General features: G+C 31.7%; 1 protein-coding gene across 1 annotated transcript in view; it reads left to right on the top strand.

The window, feature by feature from the left end:
• The first annotated feature begins 606 nt into the window (after window positions 1-606).
• Window positions 607-25,734, top strand: part of Wnt10 (Wnt oncogene analog 10) — a 155,185-nt gene continuing 130,057 nt past the window's right edge. The window contains exon 1 of the mRNA XM_072522791.1: window positions 607-914. Within this exon, the coding sequence (XP_072378892.1) occupies window positions 856-914 (59 nt within the window). The 5' untranslated portion in view covers window positions 607-855. The remainder of the gene's footprint in view (window positions 915-25,734) is intronic.

The following is a 25,734-nucleotide window of genomic DNA, read 5'->3' as shown; positions in this document are numbered from 1 at the left end:
GGATGAAAGTGTATATGCAAAAATATTTGACTTGGACGAAAGTGTTATTTTTTCAGGTAAAAATTTAACGTAAAACTGAACTCATTACGATATTCCGGACGAAAGTGTAGGTATCTGCTCATCATATAAATATATGAGCAATAAAGGTTTTTTTTTAATTTTTAAATATTTTTAAGAAATTATAATTTTTTTATATTCCGAATATTCTTTTATATTGATATACATACAATATAAAATATCTAGACTTAAATCTTAATTTCAAAATTTATAAATAGTTTGTTTTCCCCGACATCTATTTACACTTATTGTGTAATTTCGTAGCCTTCGGCAAACCTTTCAGTGAGATGATTTCATAAATCCCGAATTGCCAACCATACAATCAATCATTACCGTACGCATTCAACAGTGTCTATTAGTACGCCTCTGCCGGGTATCACTATCGTCCTTCCCCTCTTTTTTTCCAAACTCTCTCGCCGCTTGACACCCCACGTTGTGCGCGTTGTCCGCTGCGAGTAGCCCACTACACATACCACCCCATACTATCTTTCTCTGTCTGTCCCATCTCTCTATCTCTGACACTGCTGATTATTCTTCAAAGATCTTTGCCGCCTCGACTTACCGCTCATGTTTGTTATGGTGATCAGTAGACACCGCTTCGGTTTGAGATAATACTTCCGGGTGAGAAGCGCCCGGAGGATTTCTTTAAGGACCTTCTGACATGTGAATATTGTTAACTTTATATTTTTTGAGTTTTTGGTAGAGTGTATGTTTACGGGTTGGAATGATACTTCGCGCGGTAAGGCTGCTGATTATTTAGAATTCGGTAAATAATGTAGCCGATGTGATTTTTGAATAATGACTGTTATTTGTTCTGTCGCAACAATATTTGCGTTATTTGTAATTATTTTTTCTTGGTAAGTCTGAAAATTTTCTATCCTATTTATTATAAAATTTATTGTTATTTCTTTTGTATTATAATATTTTAAATGATGAATGAAAGCATCAGATTTATGTTTTTACTTTAATATTGTATAAACTGTTAAATTAAGATTTTCACTATATATTTTTATTGATTTATTATATTAATTGAATTGCCAAATTGTTTAGCGAAATATTTAATTGTACCTACTTTTTCATTTTTTTCTTTTCTTGTCTAATATTTTCCTTGTGTATTTGCCTTAATATTTATTTTCTGGTGATTGCAAATATGTCTTCTATAATTCAAAAACTTTTTTATGTTGTCTTTATGAACACAATTTTATGTTTATTCACAGTCCATCCGTTTTCTTTGATTTCTTTTAAGTTTCAATTTTTTCAAAACATTTTTTTAAGACATTGGCTTTGGCATGTTTTTATTTTGATTTAGTTTGGAATGTAAGGGAATAGAAAAATTGTATTTAGTAAAATTATTTGCCTCTTTCAAAGTATGTATATCGAATTTATTAGTTTGGTCGAGGCAAATAATTTTACTATACATGTACCTACTATCTTTGCTTTTGTGTATATTTCATTATATTACCTAACTTTATTGTGGATTATAAATACTTGAGGTATTTATTCTATGAAAAATATTTGATTGGCCATTTAAAACCTCTTTTCATATTGTCATATTGTTTTTTTTTATTTATTTATTTTTTTCATTTTTAATCTTTTGTCATTATTTAGTTTTATTTATGGCATATTTTCATTTATTTAACATTTATATAACACTTGTTTGTCGTTACCACTTTGCTGTTTTTTCCGACTTTCAATCGGTTTAGAAAATTTATATATTTTATAGTTTGAAAGTAAATATTTAAAAAACTGGGATGTCACAAAAAAAGTTTTGATTTTCGTTGGCTATCACATCTTCTACCTTCTTTCGTTCTTTTCTATTGTCTTTTTTCTAGTTTCTGATGCCGATTCCTTCGTACAACTCTTCCTTCATGACATCACTTATTTAAAAATCAATGAAAAAGTTTTTCTTTTTTGCTAATGATACCAGTGTCACCTGCAGAAACTATAATATTGCAACTATTAATGCAACTATAACTTCTGATCTACTTATAGGAGCTCTTCAATCCTTCCTTCTTAATAACAGCCAGACCAATATCGTTGATTCTGTAAAATTTCTTGGTTTTTTATAGACAGCAACCTTAAATGCTCGATTTGTTAAGTAGGAAACTATCTTCTGCCTGCTGTGCAACTGCTGTGCAATAAGATCTGGTACGTATGAAATCAATTTAGCATATTCCAAAAGAATATATTTTTCTTTATTCGAGTCTCATCTTTAATAATGTCTTTCTTTTTGGGATTCTGGTACAGCTATCCAATCTGACGTTATTTTGAAATTACAAAAAAGAGCAATACGGTATCTGTTTGGCCTCAAAAAAACAACACATTGCAGAAGCTACTTCAAAATTTACTGAATTTTTATTACCTCTTTATTTATTTTAAAAATTGTTTGCTTAATTCGTAAACACCTACATGTTTTTCCAGCAAGACCTAATTATGACTACTCCACCAGAAATTTAACCTTCGATGTTTGTTTACCTATCCCGTCTACTGAGTTAGTCAAGAAATCTATATTATATTCGGCAAAAAAAATACACGACCATCTCCCTTTACAACTTAAATCTGTAACATCTTTCCCGAAGTTCTGTTAAATGACAAAAGCCTATCTATCTGAAAAACCATATTATTCAGTAGAAGAGTTTTTTAACGAATAATTAAGAAATTACAGTACTTTTATGTAGTAGAATATATATATATATATATATATATATATATATATATATATATATATATTTATATATATATATATATATATATATATATTTATATATATATATATTTATATATATATATATATATTTATATATATATATATATATATATATATATATATATATATATATATATATATATATATATATATATGTATATATATAAATATGTTGGAAATATCGGGTATGTGGTCTATATTAAATAAAAATCTTTGTTTTTTCTAAAGCTCAATATTTCGCCATTTATTTAATAGCTTCATCGGGAGTAACTGTAAAAAACAAACATTTCAAAAACACTGACGTACACTTAGATTTACAATACTTACAGAAATTAAAAGATTATACACATAAATAAAATTGAATATTAAAATAACATTATTGTTGATGAAACTGTACATTTAATAAAATGCATGTTAAAATTTAAAATATCTTTGAGCACGTTCGTTAACAATAAATAAGATGGAACAAGTAAAAATTATTTCAAAATGCAAGAAATAACAATGTAAGAAAACATTAGAGGAATAGTATTTCTTCAATTAATCATTAAGGCTAGTTAGTATGATTAATCATTAAGGTGAGTGTAGTTTTAAATTTTGTTTAATATATTGCAATATATGTTGCTTAATTGCCCCGTGTCTGATTTATAATTTAAAGTTTGTTTATTTTTGTTAATGTGGTACATCTCCAAAAATAACCTACTTTTGTAATTTTCAGTCTGTGCCAAAATACGAGCATTGTTGTAGTCTAACAGATGACCGGTGTTTTTGTAGTGCTCGACAACTGCGCAAGAATTTTTTCCTAAGCGGCAATCACTTTTATGCTGTGTGATACGTTGTTTTAGCCACTACGATGTATGGCCAATGTAGCTTTTTTCACATCCTAGACACGGTATTTCATATACCACATTACTCATATATAAGGTTGGTACTGCGTCTATAATTTTAGAAAAAAGTTGTTTGCTATTTATGGTATTGTATTTAGCTATATTAATATTGGAAACATCTTTAAATATGGATACGACAGACTGAGTTAGACCGTTAATAAAGGGGAGTTTTTTGTATTTGATTGACTCATTGTTAGAGTCAAGGACAGGACCATCATAGAAATTACTGCTGTAAATGAGTTTTTTTAAAATATGTTTAGGATAGCCGTTGTTTAGAAAAACTTTATATAATATGTCCAGATTTTTTTGTAAAAAATTATCATCAACAATTGACATTACCCTGTTTTTCATACCCAATACTGTATTATGTTTTTGACGAGTGGTGTGGTTTGAAAAGTAATTCATATACCTTCCCGATGCTGTTGGCTTTTGGTACCAATCCAATGTCAGAATATTGTCATTTGTTCTTATTACCTTTGTGTCTAAAAATGGTATACTAAGATCTGTCTCGGTTTCAATTGTGAACTGAAGATGTTCATTAAATGAATTAAAAATGTTTAATGTGGTATTGATGTGATAAGATGGAACTGCACATATGATGTCATCGACATATTTATATATATAAATGGTAATTCGAAAGGTAATTGTGTGATCACATTGTCTAAGAGATGATCAGTTACAATAGTAGCAAGGATGGGACTAATCGGGGAACCCATAGGTGTTCCAAAAATTTGGAAGTAAAATTTTTCATTGAAACTGAAATAAGTGTTATTATATTAAAAATGAACCTGAGAATTAGTAAGTTAGCATAAAAGTGATTGCCGCTTAGGAAAAAATTCTTGCGCAGTTGTCGAGCACTATAAAAACACCGGTCATCTGCTAGACTACAACAATGCTCGTATTTTGGCACAGATTGAAAATTACAAAAGTAGGTTATTTTTGGAGATGTACCACATTAACAAAAATAAACAAACTTTAAATTATAAAACAGACACGGGGCAATTAAGCAACATATATTGAAATAAATTAAACAAAATTTAAAACTACACTCACCTTAATGATTAATCATACTAACTAGCCTTAATGATTAATTAAAGAAATACTATTCCCCTAATGTTTTCTTACATTGTTATTTTTTGTATTTTGAAATAATTTTTACTTGTTCCATCTTATTTATTGTTAACGAACGAGCTCAAAGATATTTTAAATTTTAACATGCATTTTATTAAATGTACAGTTTCATCAACAATAATGTTATTTTAATATTCAATTTTATTTATGTGTATAATCTTTTAATTTCTGTAAGTATTGTAAATCTAAGTGTACGTCAGTGTTTTTGAAATATTTGTTTTTTACAGTTACTCCCGATGAAGCTATTAAATAAATGGCGAAATATTGAGCTTTAGAAAAAACAAAGATTTTTATTTAATATAGACCACATACCCGATATTTCCAAAATATTTATAAATTGTTTTTTGGTCGAAATAATCACGTTAATATATATATATATATATATATATATATATATATATATATATATATATATATATATATATATATATATATATATATATATATATATATGGGTACCACATGCAGCAACTTCAACTTATTAATTCGTAAGGCAATTTGGAATTAATTTAAATTTTGTAATGGATTGTTTATTTTATTTTTATTATCTTTTAGTTGGCTATATTGACGATTTATGTAATTTCAGTAAATTTTAATTGTTATTCTTATATTCTGACTTTTTTAAGATTTGTCTATAAAATTGTACACTTTTCAGTGACAATAAAGCATATTTCTATTCTATTCTATCAGTTTTCCACTTCGTCCTCGGTCAGTCTTTTCTCTGTTTTCCTCCTAAGGTGACAAGTTTTCTTGGTAATCTTCCATTTACATTATTTGTATATGTACATACAATTTACTAATTTTATTTGAAATAAGCCAAAATTTACTAAATTAAGTTTATTTTGACATTTCGATTTAAACTTCGAAATCCTTCTCAAAATACAAATTAATTAATTTTTGTTTTTACTCGGTAATAAAATTCTTCATTATTCATCTTTAATATAACTTATTCATATTGACAATTTAGACATATATCATACATTTTGAAGTAGATGACTTTAAATGATATTATTAATATTTTTGAGTTTCTATTTCCTCGGAAGACTTTATTGAAAGAGTTCATTAGTTTACAAGAAATCAATTTTAACTCATTAATACCTGTCAGAAAAATCATAGCACGTAATTTGTCTTAAAAAAGGCAAACGACGTGCACCGATGACAGAAAGTTCTACAGCTAGTGATCTCACAGTAAATCATGAGGAAAAACCATGAAAAAAACTCATAATACTATCTCGACATGGTAAGATATTTGGCCTTTCATTTAACATTAAATTCTTATATTATATATAAATTTTAAATTTTAAAACATAAATAATATACATATATATATTGTTATGATATGTAAAATCAAGAAAATATTGGTTTGTTTAAAAATATTTCAAAGTTCAAAAACATTAAAATAATTCAGATAAGTAGGATAATATCCAACAAACATTTCGGAGAAGGAAAGTTATTAAATCCTTGGATTTCCTGTACTAAACAAAGTGTAAGCTTTACATCAATCATTTCTTTGTTACACTTGAGTGACCCGCATAAGTTTAAGTGAAAGCCAAAGAATTGAACGGGGTTTTTTCAAAATCCATTAATGCAGTGATTAAAGACAATAGAAGGGATTATAGAAAGAGGTTTTTGTTAGTTTTTAAGATTTATAGAAAAATATTATTTGTAAATAAGTTTTAGGAAATTTATAATTATAGGTAAAAATTTGTTTGTTATCGAAATGAAAAAATGGGGGAATTGTGACGAGTTTTGATTGGCGGAGATTGAAAAAGGTGGGATAAGTGTGTAGGAAAAAGTTTAGCGAGATTGAGGAGAGAAAAAAGAGGGTCAGTTGGTTTCCAAGTCTGTAAGAGGAACAGGGATTGTTCTCTGGCGGTTCCTGAAATGTAGCAAGCAGTAGTGTTGAATGTTGGTGAGTTTTTGTGGAGTTAGTGTATCTGACAGGAGCTGAAGCAGCAAAATATTGTAAGTCATATTTCTCTACTTATATTCCAAGAGTCACTGTTCAGGCCAACGAGAGATTCAGTTTATCGTAAAGAGAAGATATTCCAAGAGTCATTTTTCACTCGGGCCAACGAGAGATTCAGTTTATCGAGAGGAGAAAAGGCTATCATAATTTGAATGATTTGTGCTTTTGAAGGAGATCATTAAGGACGATATACTTGCAACAATCGGTGTAAGATTGCTGATTACATAGGGAGCGGTTGAGAGGAGATAATACAGTCTATAAGGAACAAGGATTTGGACCACTCATCATCAGAGAGAGATATTTTGTTTTCTGCAGTTTTTTCTTTCATTGATAACACAATTTTTACACTTAATTTAGAAAGGATATAAATATTTTGATTAGGAGAGTTAGAATAGTTCGGAATTTTGAGATTTCAATTAATATTGTTTGTACCATTTAATTTGATTATTCTCGTATGTAGAATAAAATTTTTGAGAATCATTATATGAGATTTGTTCATTGAAAACTTTTGAGTGTGAATTATTTCATTATTTTTATTTCAATATATAGTGTTAGATCATATGTGTTTTTTATTATTCCGGTATTCTCTGGACCTTACCTTTCACATGTAATAGCATAGATATTGAAGCACGAATTTAACCCTGAGATAAAAGAATTAAAAATTGTGATAGAGTCATAATCATATCATTGAAATAATTTTAATTAATCAAAAAAATTAATTAGCTAATTATTGCTTGGCGCACCAAGACTTTAAATATCACAATAACTGGCTTCCAAAACGTGGGGCTTGAAAATATCGCAGCTTTACATTTGAAGGAAGGGAAAGAGATCTGGAATAAGTACAGGTGATCCAGAGATAAAAACATATAACATTGAGGGAATTTGAATTTGAAAATATTTTGACAATTTTTCCAGGGAATAAAAATTTGATTTATTGATTGATCGTAGTTAGTGGATATTTACTGCTATTGAATTATTTGATTTTATTTTCTTTACCAATCGTACATTTGATATTTATTTTGAATTATTTGAATTTTACTGATTGCATATTTGATATTTGTCGTGAAAATTTAATACATTTGGGGAGAAATATTGTCGTGTTCTGAAACATATAGAGTGTTGTAAAATTTCACATTTGGCGGGGACAAAAACAGTAACGAAAAGAAACAACATGTCGACCACAAGGAGTCAAAGTAAAATGCAGGAAAGGAAGGAGGATAACAGAGAAGATGAAACAATTTTGGAAGAAGTATCGGATAATGAAGGAAATGTGACAATAGTTGAGGAGAGAAAAGAACTATCAGGAATAGATAAAATATTACAACTAATGCAACTCCAGTCACAAACAATGGCAGAAACAAAACAAACAATAGAGAAAAACCAAAAAGAAACATCACAAAAAATGGATGACACAAAACAAACAATGGCAGAAACGAAACAAACAATGGAAGAAAACCAACGGGAAACAAGGCAAGCAATAGAACTAAATAACAGGAATATAGAGAAGCGTTTGGAAAACTATGAACAAGAAATTAAAGGATGTGTTGAGGGGATAAAGAAAGAACTGATACAACAGATAGAAGAAATAACCATAAAGAATGCAAAACAAGAGACAGAGATTAAAGATATCCAAAATACAATGAAGGAGATACAAAATTGCCAGAGAAAGGAACTAGAGATGCAGAGAGAAGAAATAGAAACTAAAATGAAAGATAGTAAGACTGTCCAGAAAAAGGAATTAGAACAGTTAGAAGAAAAATTTGAAATGGCGCTACAAGAAGACAGGAAGGAAATAGAAAGAAGATTAAAGCAAAATGAAAAACAAATGGCAGAAATTGAACTAAGAGGGGTAGAGAGAAAAGAAATTATCATCCATGGAACAAGCGAGTCGAAAATACAATTTGGCGGGGATATTCGGAAAACACACCCAGTACCGTTTGTTAAAAATTTGAAAACCAAATTACAACATATTAGATATTTTGACGATTGCAAAGAAACAATTAGAAACCATTTGAAAGAAGGAGCAGCGTTATGGTATGAGAGCAAGGAAGATGAGTTTGAAAATTGGACAGATTTTGAAAATAAATTTCTCAACTATTTCTGGGGGAAAAATAAACAGAGAGAAATCAACCAAGAGCTACAGAATGGAAAATATCACGAAAAAATGGGAATATCTGAAGAAAGATATGCTTTGCAGATATATAACAATTCAAAATATCTAGAATACAAATATTCTACCGAACAGCTGGTAGAAATGATCAGCAGACATTTTGAGGAAACGTTGGAAGATCACGTGATTTTGAGAAACTATCAAGATATTGATAGTTTGTGCCAATTCCTTCAATTAAAAGAAGCGAAAAGAAAAGAAATGAGAAATAGAAGACAACATGACCAATATAATGGACCGGAAAGAAGGTATTCATCAAATTATGACCAGAGAAACCGACATCCCAGATCAACAAACGAATATAGGCCGAGAAATTACAATAATTACAATAGACAACAAAATTACGATAACAGGAATGACACACAACAGAGAACATATGAAAATCACAACAGGAATAGAGATGCACAAAATCCTCCGAATAGGAATACTAACGAACAAAGGGACGATGGAAATAACCAGAGCTTCCAACAACAAAATAGAAGGGAGATGAATCATGTAGCAATAGGAAACGACAGACAAATTTCTAATTCTAATCTAATATTTTTAGATGCATTTATAAAACATAAAGCGATTAAAATTGTGATTGATTCTGGATCGGAGATATCGCTAATCAATAAAAAACTAGTAAAAGAATTAAATTTGGACAGATTTGTGTATAAGATTCCTAGGGTTGATTTAGTGGGTGCAAACAATAAAAATTTGACGACAGTAAACGAAGGCTTGGGAGTACAGATAAGAGTGGGAAACAAATTCCATATTATGAAATGTGTGGTGATTGAAGATTTAAATCATGATATGATAGCGGGAATTAATGAATTGAGGAAAAAAGATATCACCATAAATTTTTCGGAAAATAAACTGGAAATCAGAGCAGAACCAGACAACACAGGAGAAGAAAAGCAAACAGATAGGAAAACAAATTCTGGAAGGATCAATGCACAGGAAAAACGCAAAGAAATCGATATGACTGTAGAGGATAAACCGAAAGTACAAGAACAAGATCTAACAGAAAAGAAAAAGAGAAGGAAGAAAAAGAAGAAGAGTTCGAAAAGAAAGCAGGAAAATAAGATGGAGACCAGAGAAAAACAGGAAATAGAAGGTACAGAAGATTTGTTGGCAACCGACGATAAAACAGAATGGAAGCAGGAAGAAAAAGAAGGTATCATCAGAGAAGTGAAAGGAATAGAAACATGGTGCTCGGAATACCAAAGGGAATTAGAGGATAAAAAGAAAACAGAAGAAAAAATGGCACTGATGGACGAGAATCCAGAATTTTGTGAAGAAGTATTATGGACAGTGAACACATGTGAACAAAAGGTGGATGAAAGAAAAATAAATTGTGGAAAAAACATGGAGAAGGAAATAGAGAAGATTTTAGGAAACCATGGAGATTTTGTTAATAAAGTAAATCAAGTGGTTAAAAATTATGAACTTTCTTTTAAGGGAAAATACTTGGAAAAATTTAAAACGAAAATATATCCAATCCCGTATAAAGACAGGCAATATACGGGGTATTTTAACATTCACGACATTTGTCAGTATCATAAGTAGATTTTAATAATATAGTGAAATAATTTGATCCTAGAAAACTTTTGTCATTTTAAAATTTAACAAAGAGTTTTCGGCAGATCAAATGGCGGGGATTTGTTATGATATGTAAAATCAAGAAAATATTGGTTTGTTTAAAAATATTTCAAAGTTCAAAAACATTAAAATAATTCAGATAAGTAGGATAATATCCAACAAACATTTCGGAGAAGGAAAGTTATTAAATCCTTGGATTTCCTGTACTAAACAAAGTGTAAGCTTTACATCAATCATTTCTTTGTTACACTTGAGTGACCCGCATAAGTTTAAGTGAAAGCCAAAGAATTGAACGGGGTTTTTTCAAAATCCATTAATGCAGTGATTAAAGACAATAGAAGGGATTATAGAAAGAGGTTTTTGTTAGTTTTTAAGATTTATAGAAAAATATTATTTGTAAATAAGTTTTAGGAAATTTATAATTATAGGTAAAAATTTGTTTGTTATCGAAATGAAAAAATGGGGGAATTGTGACGAGTTTTGATTGGCGGAGATTGAAAAAGGTGGGATAAGTGTGTAGGAAAAAGTTTAGCGAGATTGAGGAGAGAAAAAAGAGGGTCAGTTGGTTTCCAAGTCTGTAAGAGGAACAGGGATTGTTCTCTGGCGGTTCCTGAAATGTAGCAAGCAGTAGTGTTGAATGTTGGTGAGTTTTTGTGGAGTTAGTGTATCTGACAGGAGCTGAAGCAGCAAATGTTGTAAGTCATATTTCTCTACTTATATTCCAAGAGTCACTGTTCAGGCCAACGAGAGATTCAGTTTATCGTAAAGAGAAGATATTCCAAGAGTCATTTTTCACTCGGGCCAACGAGAGATTCAGTTTATCGAGAGGAGAAAAGGCTATCATAATTTGAATGATTTGTGCTTTTGAAGGAGATCATTAAGGACGATATTGCAACAATCGGTGTAAGATTGCTGATTACATAGGGAGCGGTTGAGAGGAGATAATACAGTCTATAAGGAACAAGGATTTGGACCACTCATCATCAGAGAGAGATATTTTGTTTTCTGCAGTTTTTTCTTTCATTGATAACACAATTTTTACACTTAATTTAGAAAGGATATAAATATTTTGATTAGGAGAGTTAGAATAGTTCGGAATTTTGAGATTTCAATTAATATTGTTTGTACCATTTAATTTGATTATTCTCGTATGTAGAATAAAATTTTTGAGAATCATTATATGAGATTTGTTCATTGAAAACTTTTGAGTGTGAATTATTTCATTATTTTTATTTCAATATATAGTGTTAGATCATATGTGTTTTTTATTATTCCGGTATTCTCTGGACCTTACCTTTCACATGTAATAGCATAGATATTAAAGCACGAATTTAACCCTGAGATAAAAGAATTAAAAATTGTGATAGAGTCATAATCATATCATTGAAATAATTTTAATTAATCAAAAAAATTAATTAGCTAATTATTGCTTGGCGCACCAAGACTTTAAATATCACAATAATATATATATATATATATATATATATATATATATATATATATATATATATATATAGATAGATATATATATATATATATATATATATATATATATATATATATATATATATATATATATTTCCCTCCATTTTTTTCGGTCCCTTGCTTTCTCTCTCCAATTTCTCACGCCCATTACTGACAAGTCTTCCTTTACTGCTTCCAACCCCTTCTTCTTTGGACGTCCTCTTCTTTTTTCCCTATTTCTCCCTCCTTCAGTATTCTTTTAAATTTCGATTCTGTGGCATTCGTATAATGGGACCAAGCCATCTAGCTCTTTGGGCTTGTTTTTTTGCCGTAATTGCTGGTTTTCCATACATCCTCATTATTTCTTTATTCGTTCAACTTCTCCAAACATTCTCTGCCGTCTTAATTCTTCCGAAGATGTTTCTGAGCACCTTTCTTACCCAGATCTCTACTTCATTTTCTTCCTGCTGGTTCATAATCCATGTTTCACTGGCATACATCACTGTGGGTCTGATTACTATCTCGTAGACTCGCAGTTTAGCTGTTCTTGACACAGTTTTTATTTTCAGTAATGAATTTAGTGACCCTTTCGCTCTGCTTCGCTTTATTAATCTTTTGTCTATCTCTTTTTCTTCTTTTCCCGTGTTCGTTATGGTTACTCCTAAGTATTCAAATTCTGACACTTTTTCAAAACTATAGACAGTCTCTGTTCCTTTCATTTTGATATATTTGTTATTATTTGTTATGTCTCCTCTCATTTCCATATATTGCGTTTTTGTTTGGTTAATTATTAATCCGTATCTTTTCGCTTCTTCTTCAAATTTCTGAAAAACTTTTTCTAAATGTTTTTTTGTTCTCGATAGTATCACCGTATCATCGGCGTACGCTATGCACTATTTGATATTAGAAAATAGTCCTGTTTGTGCTCATATTTGATCTTCTTACGATTTGTTCTAATACTAGATTGAATAAATTCGTTGATAGCGGATTCCCTTGTTTTAAACCTCTATTCACGATGAACTGTCTTGAAAAGCTTCCTTTCATTGTTAGCCTATTCATCGTGTTCCAAAGCGTCATTCTCACTAGCCTTATAAGATTTTTTGGTATTTCTAATGTTCTCATGGCTTCATATAGCATCTTTCGATTTAGGGAGTCACATGATTGTTTAAAATCGATAAATATCATATGTAATCCTAAGTTTTGCTCGTAGCTATTATTTTGTATTAATTTTAACATACTTATTTGATCAGTAGTTTTTCTTCCTGATCTAAAACCTCTCCCTGGTATTCTCCAATCACTTTGTTATATTTTGTTAATCTTTTCCTAATTATTTTTGCAAGTATTTTATAGACTACTACTAATAGTGCTATACCTCTACAGTTTTCGCTCTCCGTTTTGTCTCCTTTTTATAGATAGAACAAATAAGAGCGCTATTCCATTGTTTTGGCATTTCCTCCTTTTGCCAAATTATTAGAGTCAAGTGAAATATCCTTTTCTTCAATCTTTCTCCTGCACTTTTGTTATTTTTTAGGTCTCTTATTATTTCTTTGACTTCATTCAAAGTTGGTTCCTCGCACGTCCCTTCTTCATCTTCTTGCCAATTCTCATTTGCCTCAAGTTCCTCTTGTTGGTCTCTATTTATTAGATCTTCGAAATATTCCGCCCATCTGTTTAATTTTTTTGTTGTTTCACCTAGAAGTAAGCCTTCTTTGTTTCCAACAAAGCAAATATATGATCTTTAAATATTATGCAAAAAATCAAGCTTATCTACTCCTCCCATGTTTTGGTTATATAATCTAACAGTATTGTTTATTTTTTTCCCCATCTTTGGCCATTACCCAGTTGTCCTACACCAAGAAAATTAGGAGCAACAATCACTGGTTTGCTATTAAACCATTTCATGATGACCCGTCTTTACAATTGTATCACAAGTACGTCTTTACTTTTTTTCATGTCTTTGTCGGTTTTTACTAAAGGCTTAGCAAATTTGTTGACTTTTACTGTCCCAACAGCAAAAACATTCTATGATTTGGGAACTGAAAGAGATTATATGTATTAAAATAACTATCGAAGCTTCATTGCTATTGCAGCCCCTGCACCAATTTTACTATATTTCTCACTTATCTTGGTAGTTTCTCCGTGGTTAATTATAAAGTCATACACTAAACCGCTTTGTTCAGCAAAACAAATATTTTTAGTTGTGTCACAATTTGTATCATAAAGTACGTTCGGCCTTCGTGAAGGACGTCGATGTTTAAAAAGTATACAAAGTTTCAAGCATAAATTATAAAAGCATTAAATATTAAGCTTCTACTTATAATCAAACCAACTGTATATATGTTTCAGCTTTTAATTCTAAAAGTAAATCAATCACAAATGTGCACGTGTTTGGAGATTAGACAGTTCATGCGAAACTGAAGTAATCAACTTTTATGTCATTGGTACTGTGTTCGCTCACAGTTAGCACCATCATTCATAAATTAGAAAATACACTGTCCTTTTATGAGCAACATCTTGATCTTATTTTGGAAGGTTAAATGCCACTATTCCTACTATTTTTATCTTATACTTATTCCATTCTTCTTATATTTGCTATTTTTTTGCATTAAAAAATAGTTTTTTATATAAATTTAAAATTTAATTTACATTTAAAAAAAATAATATGTTTCCATATCTTTCTAAATCGCTTTCTTAATTAATTATTATTGTTAACTTTCGTACTATAATAACAAGGATTATACTAATTATTATGTTTGTGCAAACGTGGCTTAATACACTTACCTAGATCAGTTCAAAGAGATCTTCTCACTGACGAGTCTCTCTGCTCAGACAGGAGCTTTTTATGCAGGACACCTTACAGCAAGTACTCATCAATTCATCAATTGTCAATCAATCGGCAAAGCAATAAAGTCCTGCTAATTTATTCATGGATTACCCTTAACGGGTCACACTCTGTCTTCACCGGATGTCTGTTTTTCACGTGCAGATCCGAGCTAAGAGGCAAGACAAAACGAATAGTGACGGCGGCGTCCATTCAATCGATCTCAAGACGTCACTATATACAGGAATAGGGTTAAATTTTATTCGACAGCCTCGCAAAAGATTGATCAGCATCTTTGATAAAGGTACCTACAACAGGTACGGTTTTAGATGTAGAAATCTCCTATTAGATATGTTATAAAACGGGATATAAATATGTATACGTTGTTGTCATTTCTCCGTTTTTTAGCATTTAATCGGAGAAATTTTTATTTTTAAAAATAGGCACCGGAAATATAGTAAAATACAGTAAATTCTAAAAATAAAATTATAATATACATACGGCATTCATACACAAAGTTTCAGATCGGTATATAGATTAATATTTTTGCAACGCCGTACATTCCGGCTGGAACAGGGGTGAGAAATCTAAGGCACAACCCTTAATTTGAATCCCCATGCTTTCAGTACCGATAAGAATTAGCGGAATAGTTTTTTAAGCTGTTATTACATATTGTAGTATTGATTTATATATGATTCATGTTGGGTCAAATCTCCAAATGCCTAGAAATGTCACATGAGCTTGTAATCTAATAGCGAGTTAGTAAAAACTTTTTTATTTTGGCTAAATTATCAGTATAATATTACTATAATAAAGGCTATCAAAGGAATGTCCAAGATAACGAGTTCAAAAGAATATCAAGTTCTTATGTAAAAATCTGTAAATCACTGACTCCACATTTAAGTTAAATAAAGTATTATCTCAAGGTTTTGGTATGTTTTCGATCCTGTTTAACATATTATACCCAGATAAAGCACTCTTTCAGTACCGAAACAAATGTAATGGCATAGTACTTCCTATAGACGATCACGCCGTATAAATTATAAATAGAATATGGTTGAATGCTCGAATATATGAGTTCCTTATTAAATATTGTCCAAGTACTTTCGCCCACAGAGTATATTCAGGAGCAGTTCGTCAAAAAATTGTAGGCTATCCAGCACGTAGTTTGCAATCAATACCGAATAATTAGCCTCATAAGTCACACTTTCAAAATACTACTCAAAATTTTTCAACTGCGTTTGGATTTAGAGGTGGAAAACGAACAAGAGAAGCATTGCGCGCAATGACGGTACTACTACAAAAATGCAGGGAATATAATAAAAACGTATTCATATATTATATTGATTTTGAAAAAGCGTTTGACAGAGGTAAACATGGTAAACTCATACATGCATTGACACATATACACCTAGATCCCAATGATATTAATTTAATCAAAAATATATACTACAATCACAACAGCGGTCGTAAGGGTGAAAGATAGTGAGACAAACCGAGTAGAAATTCAAAGAGGAGTCAGACAGGGATGTGTGCTATTGTCACAATTATTTACTGTGTACTTCCAACTAATATTTCAGGATGCACTACGGGAATCAAGTGAAGGTGTAAGAATTGGAGGGGGCATCATTATTAATATAAGATTTGCAGACGATACTGCAATCATGGCAGAAAATATAGAAGATTTACAAATTCTTATAGAAATCATTAACAGAGAAAGCAAAAAGATGGGACTAACAATGAATATAGATAAAACCAAATACATGGTGATCTCGAAAAGCCCTGTTGATAATATGCAACTGACATTGGAGGATAAACTGTTAAGGTGGGTCGACAAGTATAAATCAGGAGATAAAGATCAGAAGTGAAATAGTTCGAAAAGGATTTATAAAATACAAGTCAATGTTTACAAATAAGAAATTAAGTATGGTTATCAGATTAAGGTTCGTCGAATGTTATGTATACTATATAGGGTAGAAGCTTGGACTCTGAAAGTCCAATCCGTAAAAAAATAGAGGCATTCGAAATGTGGCTATATTGGCGTATTCTAAAAATGCCTTGGACTGCAAAAGTCTCAAACGAATAAGTGTTAAGACGAGTTGGGCATGGCAGAAAGCTTATGAATACAATTAAAAGAAGAAAAACATCGTTTCTGGGCAACATACTACGAAACGATAAATACTCTCTTCTGCACGTCATCATACAAGGAAAAGTCGATGCAAGAAAAGGCTTGAGAAGAAAGAAGAAATCTTGGTTGAGAAATATTAGAGATTGGATTAACCTCAGTGTTGAACAAATATTTCACGTTGCAAAAAATAGGGAAGCGTTTAAGGAAGTGGTCGCAAACGTTCGTTAGAAGACGGCACAATAAGAAGAAGAATCCAGCATATTCCAGAATATCATAAACATTTACATATAATTATCCAAATAACAGACACCAGACAAAAGGACAAACAGTTTAAATTAGTTTTTCTAGAGGCTACATTATGGGTAATGGAAGAAGACAGAATGGCCCTGAAGATGCTCTGAGAGAGTAAGTACTTGGGCAAGATTCAATAAAGAACTGTGCTCGATATCTGCCTTTTATTTGTAAAACTCGTATTAATTATACACTCAGGTGCAAAAAATTTAATCCATGACATATTTCCCATTTATTGCGAGTTTATAAAAACATTTTGAGATCAGAAGTTTTAGTTGTATTAAAATCACATTAAGAACCACGGATGCTACAAAAGCCATGGCTTTAGTGCAAGATAGTCGTAGCCAATATTATGTCGCTCAGGTGCTAGATTTAAGTCATTGTGCTGTTTAAAGAGCCATTCGGTGGTTTGATCAAGATGACAACTACACAAGAAGGTCAGAAGCAAGCCATAGGAGAGCCACATCCGCACGCGGTAACCGATTTTTGGCTTCTTCGTGTTTAAGAAATAGACACCTAACTTCAATTGGGTTGCAACATCGCCTGAACGAAGTCCTAGATGTAGATGTAAGTTGGTGAACAATTCAAGGACGGCTTCATGATGCGTATTTATTATCCATAAGACCAGCCCTATGTCCACAGCTATCCACGGAACACGCAGAGCTCGACTTGCTTTTGCAAGGAAACACACACATAGGAATTACGCGGATTGGAGTAATGTTTTGTTCTCGGATGAGACCAGGTTTTTTTTATTTAAGGTTGACGACCAGGTGGTCGCATAGGTGCAACACCATCAAAAATGACGTAAGAAATAAAATTTAAAAGGAGAAAAAATAGAAAGATGTCATACTAGCAAATGAAGAGCTCTACCGAGACAAACCCGTATGAAGAAAATTATTGGCAACATTTACAGGAGTAAAATAAGTATTTAGTCATAAAAATCTCTTACGTCACTGTGAAAAAGCTATCTTTTGTATAGATTTTGTACAAAATTTAGATTACCACGTGCCAGAGACAAAGTATAATGGGTGAACTAAGAATAAGAAGTCAAAGGGGAGAGTAACGTTGGTATGGAGCTTCGCAAGTCACACTGGTAGACAAAAAAAGACCAACGTTGGAACGCCACAATACAACATTGGAGACCTTTTAAAGGGAGACGACCAAGAGGAAAAAAAAAATGATTTCAACAAAACTGATGTATATCAAAGACGCTTACGATTTAAAATTATTTTCGATTGTAAAAGGTCAGTCAAAACAACGAAATGAACCAAAGTTGTGTTTTTTAAATGGAACACTCTGTATATTAAATCATTTTTGAAAAATTTTTTGAAAATATAAAGATTTTATAGGCCTAAATTTATTACTTTTTGAAATATTTACACGTTTCTTGAGAAAAAAAAGTAGTATTTAGAGGGGTGTGAATTAGGTTGCAAAGGTAATAAAAATGTAAATGAAATGTCAAAAATTATCTAGTGTAGTGTTATTTTTAAACAATCTAATATCTTTGAAATTCAGCAACACAATACTGTGATTCTTTGTCTATTTTGGCATTGAAATCTTCTATAATGATTAGTATATCTTCTCCCGGGATTTTCTCGGCCTTTTCTTCTAACGTTTCACAGAACTGTTGTTTTGTTTGGTCATCACTGTTTTCTGTGGCTGCATAGACATTTATTATGGACAACTTGTTCAGTTTGCTGTTTACTCTTATCTATAATATTCTTTCACTTACGGATTTAAATTCCATAACTTTATGTCTCATTTCTCCTATCACCATAGAAGTTGTTCCTTCATATCCCTGTTTTTCTTCGCCTGCATTTTATATTTCTTCCATTTTTCCTGTTTCCATTAGCGTCCTCACGTTTCGTGTTCCAATGTTCTGGATGATGATGAGATAACTAGATGACATAAAAAGAATAGCCAGAACAAATTGGAAGTGTGTTAAATCTAATTAAGACACCCTACTTCGCAAGTGATATATGCAGTAAAAATGATGATGTGATGAATCGGATCGTATTGTTTATAAATATAACTACTCTAGTTTAGGTCTTCTAATTTTTATACAAAATTTTATAAAAATAACATCAAAGATAAACCACGTCTAATGAGAGTTCACCACAAATTTTAGTTACACAATGTGTTTTTAAATTTCATTACAGATGTTCATTGTATATTTCTAATAATGTGTCTACAAAGTGTTGTATTTATGTACGAATTTTTTTATTTAAACTGAAACCGACCCTGTTGATAAACGTTAAACACTCACGTCGGGATTGATTACATCCAAAGCAATTGAAACATCGGTCGATGAATTCTAATCAATTGAAAAATTGAAGTGGGTATTGACAAGATGTAAGTGACTCTTCGAATGGACACGTCGCTGCAGGTTGAAACATATTTGGTTCTAACCATATCATGGTTGAATGGCAGAACGTGAAAACACTTATAATAGGTTCACGGGGACTTCTAATAGATCAGAGAAAGGATTTTATCACGTTGTAACGAAATTTCTCAATAAATCGATTGATACCGGGAAAAGAGAAAGTGACAAGTTTCTTAAAAGATTTTGCGATACTTTTAGTACAGATAATCAAGAATTATAATGAAAACTGTTACAATGAACATGCAAACCTTACAAAATGTAAACGTTATATATGTACATCAAGAGATTTGTTTTGCAATGTATTATGGGTAGTTTTGTTGGCGGATTTTTTTCAAAATCCACACCATTTAGTTAATGGTGTGAATCTGTTTTTACTAGGAAATAATTTTTCAATATTACAGTGTTATTGCTGACAGTATTACCGAATCGAGTTTGATGCCACTCCTTATATGTTTTAGTATTTTTAAGATATTTTTCCATTCTCTTAGGGTGTTTCAAACAGGGTGTTTCAAAAAGGTATGTCATAAATTAAATCACGCATTCCGGGGACAAAAATGAATTGATCGAATCCAACTTACCTTAAGCAGGCACACGTACGCATTAATGAACACACATCAGAAGAGTTTGAAGTTAAAAGAGGAGTGCGACAGGGGTGTGTATTGTCACCACTACTATTCAATGCATACTCTGAAGAAATTATGAAAAGAGCTCTTGAGGGAGAAACAGCAGGAATCAAGGTCAATGGAACACCAATTAACAACATTAGATATGCGGACGATACTATCATAATAACAGACAACCTCCGAGACCTCCAAAAGCTAATGAACAAGATAGTTGAGTATGGAGAGGAATATGGATTATCAATAAACACCAAGAAAACCAAATTTATGAGGATATCAAAAACCCAAAATAATGGTGAAAGCCTGACAATTAACGGTAGTGCTTTAGAACAAGTTGAAAACTACCACTATCTTGGCACAATAATTAATCACACAAACGATTACTCCAAAGAAATCAAAGTTCGAATAGAGAAAGCACGTACAAACTTCAATAAAATGAGAAAGGTACTTTGTGCAAGAGAACTAAAATTGGACTTGAGAGTTAGGCTGGCAAGGTGCTATATTTTCTCGACTCTGCTTTATGGGATAGAAGCATGGACACTTAACGCGTCGACTGCTAAAAAGTTGGAAGCATTTGAAATGTGGGTGTATAGAAGAATCCTGAAGATATCATGGACCGAGCATGTAACAAACAACGAAGTCATGAGAAGAATCAACAAAAGAATGGAAGTATTGGAAACCATCAAGACACGAAAGCTGCAATACCTGGGGCATGTTATGCGTAATGAGAGATACAACCTACTTCAATTGATTATACAAGGGAAAATCCAGGACAAGAGAAGTGTAGGAAGAAGAAGAATCTCATGGTTGCGTAACTTGAGGGAATGGTACGGATGCACATCAATTGAACTATTCAGAGCAGCAGCATCTAAGATCAGAATAGCCATGATGATTGCCAACCTCCGTCGCGCAGATGGCACGTGAAGAAGAAGAAGAAGAACTTACCTTAGTACAAAAGTGTACACAAAAAAAGTTACAGCCCTTTGAAGTTACAAAATAAAAATTGTTTTTTTGCATTATCTCCTAAACTACTTGACATTTTGTAATAAAAATGGACACGTTACTTTCTTGTTTCTGAAAGCATTTTTCATACAAAAGAAACAACAAAATCTAAGCGCACAGAAAAATTTTAAGGGGGGTCTGCAGCCCTAAATCCCCCCAAACTTTTGAGTACGTTCAAATCAAATATGGCATTATTGGTTTGACACATTATTTTTAAAAAATTTTTGCCTCCTATCACTTTTTTCAAAAAACAGTTTTTATTGAGTTACGGCCCTTTTCATTAACCTTTAAAAAATTACGTGCAACTAAATAAATGGCTTAAATGAATTAACAAGTACAAAAAATATCTATAACCTCTATAAATATGATATAACAATAAATGTTCAAAATGACCCCATTTTCTGCAATACACATTCGGTATCGTTTTAATAAGGAAAACCGGATACGCTGAAAAATCATATTTTTCTGACGAAATTGATTTGCCGCTTTAATTATTCCAACCCTCAATTATTGTTCGTCCTCTATTATTACAGAATACACTTTCTCTTTCATAAACCCCCAAAAGCAAAGGTCCATTGGGTTATGACCTGGACTTCTGGGTGGCCAAGAAATAGGAGCGTCACGACCCCTTCCAATCCACCGACCAGGATACTGCCTGCAAAGGTATTCCCGGACTTCATTACTGTAATGCGGTACATATTGCGGTACATATTGCCTTATTGCAATATTCACTTCACTCAAACATTAACTTTGGAAGTCCTCTGGTGATGAGCCGTTTTCTTGGCGTGAGGATTTTCGTCGGCCCAAATGTGCTCGTTAGGATGGTTTGTTATCCCATTTCTACTGAAGTCTCCCTCGTCAATAAACAAAATATTTCTAATAAAATTATTATTTCGAGTGTTTTCCATTAACAACCAATCGCAAAATCCAATCCTTTTAGGATAATCTTCAACCAATAACTCTTGAACCGTTGTTAGGTGATAGGGTTTAAGCAGCTGATCCTTCAAACGCCTCCAAACCCTTGCGTGAGGAACATTTAGTTGAGCAGCTATTACCCTTGTACTTGTTCCAGGGACTTCTTCAATGATTTCTAAAATGTCTTCATCAGTTGCATCCATTATTGGACGACCATAATTGCCTGCAACTTGCGGTTGGAATGTACCCGTTTCCCGTAAACGACGATCAATGGTCAAAAATAATTGTCTATCGGGTGTATTTCGATTCATGATACTACAACTAACAATACTATACATGATACTATAACTAACAATAATGTTAGTTATAGTATCATGATTTCGATTGGGGTATTTTAGTGCATAATGCCTTGCGGCTGCTGCACTATTTCCTTGACATCCACCTACGATATTCCCCATAGTTTATTGAAATCATAATTTAATCTGATCCAACTTACCCAAAGTTAAATGCATATCTGTCATTTCCCGAAATGTGTAGGCCATTGTAATATCAAAATTTTTAATATTAATCTTATTCACACAATGAATAATAGCTTAAAGTTATTGACTATTATTGATGACACTCTTTGTAATTATTGTATCCGTAGAAACTAATTGCAATTTTATGGCCAACTAGGAAAAAACTAGTTTTTCGAAATGTGATAAAAGGCAAAAAAGTTTTAAAAATAATGTGTTAAACTAATGATGCCACAAAATTCATTTAATTTGAACGTACTCAAAAGTTTAAGGGGAATTAACCACACACTCCTTAAAATTTTTCTGTGCGCTTAGATTTTGTTTTTTGTTTTGTATGAAAAATGCTTTCAGAACAAGAAAGTAACGTGTCCATTTTCATTACAAAATGTCAAGTAGTTTAGGAGATAATGCAAAAAACAATTTTTATTTTGTAACTTAAAAGGGCTGTAACTTTTTTTGTGTACACTTTTGTACTAAGGTAAGTTGAATTCAATCAATATATTTTTGTCCTCGGAATGCGTGATTTAATTTATGGCATAAATTTTTGAAGCACCCTGTATATTTTATTTTTTTTTCATAATATCATATTTATCATATTATCATATCATATCATATTTTCATTTCACATTTTCGATTTATTCTCGAATTGTTTGTTCCTCTCTGAACTTTCCGGCTTTAATTTGGTATCGTTGATCTGATTATTCTTCGTTTGGAGATTTTTAGATTTTGCTATCCTCTTGTTGGAGGTTGTTATATCTGAAGCATGCATTACTACTGCATATCTATTTTTCTCCCTTAAATTTTATACTTTGTGTTGTTTGTTTCTTATCTTTTTGATTTCTATAAGAAGCATTTTTTCTTATTTCTATTCTCCGCATGTATATTATTTTATTTGTTTTGTAAACTAGTACTCCCCAAATAGTTAAAAGTTATTTGGGGCATGATGCGTAACAACCTCTTTGAAGGTTCCGTGCATAGGTCTTTTAGGCGAAGATCTTCATGATATTGATCTGTGCTGAGGTAGTAGTATATAACTGTCACTATCTTCTTAAACAGTTAGGCACAATAAAGTGGCTTGGACTCATGTTCTCCTTAATTCGTAGGAAGGCTATGAGGCAGACTAGGTTCCACGTATGATTGCCTTTTAAATGTTTCGCAACACGACTAACATTTTTTAATCGTAGAAGATGGTCGGCACTTACAGTCGACATGCTAATCGGATGTAGCAGTCTTGGAACCTACATCTACTTGGATTAGTGCGTAACCCAAGTTGTCACCTACGAGCTAATTATGTTATTACAAAAAGTAAGTTTAATTCAAGTAAGGTTCTATTATTTATTTAAAAAGTACAAAGTTGGAAGATGTATTTAAAATTTTTAAGAGAACAGAGTAGAGATCATCAATAGGGATTAATCAGTGTCAAGGATACGGGCGTTTAACTATAGCAAATATTTAAAAGAATCGGTAACCTAGATTCATACTCTCTCCCTCTCTCTCTCTCTCTCTCTCTCTCTCTCTCTCTGTTTCTTCTTCTCTTCGGTCCTGACCCTCCGGAGGGAGTGTAGTGGTCATCGTGACGTCATTTTCCTGAGATATCTGTCTCTGGTCATTTCTTTTAACTTATGCATATTTTCTTTGCATAGTCCTGCAATTTGGTCGATCCATTCTGTTGAGGATCTTCTTCGTTATCTTCGGCCTTTTACCTTTCCTTAGATATAATATATATCTAATAAGTATTTCCATGTTTTCTCATAACATTTACAAAATATTTTAATTATTGGAGATAGACTTTGCTGGAAAGCTGTTTGCTGATCTTTAGCTAATTTAAAACTAAATTATTTGTCCTATGGTCGGTCCACAAAATTCGTAACATTTTTCTCCAATAAAACTTTTCAGTGGCGTCTATATTTCTTCTTTCCGCTTATCATAAGGTACAGGATTTACATACGTATGTCAATATTGGGAATATTAAACCGTTGATCAACCTCATTTTTAGAGTTCGTAAAATTTGAGAGTCCTTTCATATTTTAAGCATCTTTCCTGGCGACTTTTGCTATATCAAATCTACGTTTTATTTGGCCTGTAGTGACCCTGTGTTTGTGATCAATGACCCTAGATATAAGTATGAGTTCACTACCTCAATCAGGTCAATCATCACTTAGCTTTAGTAACATAAATAAGTGGGTAAAACAAATGGGTTTTAGTATATCACAAGAAAAATCTTCGATTGTATGTTTCACTAGACGTAGAGTAGAGTAAAAGTCACAGGCAAATGCCAGATACGTGATTATAATTTCCCCTTAGCAGAAGAGTATAAGTATCTAGGCATGATCCTAGATAAAAAACTCTTGTGGTCCAGCCATATAAAGTACGTAAAACAAAAGTGCGAGCGTGGAGTTAACCTTCTGCGTTTCGTTTCTAAAAAAGATGGGGTACAGATCAAAATATCTCTTTAATGTTTTATAGATTCTACATACGATCCATTCTGGATGACGGTTGTATTCTTTACGGTTCAACATGCAAAACAAATCTATTAACTCTTGACAGAATACAATTTAAATCAATAAAAATTTGTCTAGGAGCTATGATGTCTTCACCAAACCAAGCAGTTCTAGCAGAAGCCCAGGAACCACCTTTACACATACGTAGGCAAATGTTAGCCAACAAACGTCTAATAACATACAGATCGTTTAATACAACTATGGTTCACAAAATAGGTTTACTTTTGACAGAAAATTTAACAAATTCTTACTGGAGAATAAAAAATTCTCCTCCTCTTGCAGAATCTTTTATCGATACGAATTCATTTCAATCTTATATATTACAGCTACCAAAATTTCCTTTTTACATACAAGACTATGAAGTTCTGATAGACAAACCAACCATTATAATGCCCTCTTATTCAGACTTGCCAATTTTAACTAATCTGATATTCAAATCCATACTAAGCAAATTAGGGGAAGATTTAACAATAATTTATACAGATGGTTCAAAAACTGTTGAAAGTACTTTTTCGCTTTTGTTTCAAACAGCAATTATGTTGAGAAATATCGAATTCCTGAATGTTGTTCTATTTTTACAGCCGAGGCTGCTGCT

Source organism: Diabrotica undecimpunctata, chromosome 2 (assembly GCF_040954645.1).
Source record: "Diabrotica undecimpunctata isolate CICGRU chromosome 2, icDiaUnde3, whole genome shotgun sequence".
Lineage (NCBI taxonomy): Eukaryota > Metazoa > Arthropoda > Insecta > Coleoptera > Chrysomelidae > Diabrotica > Diabrotica undecimpunctata.
This window is presented reverse-complemented; position numbering and strand designations above follow the sequence as displayed.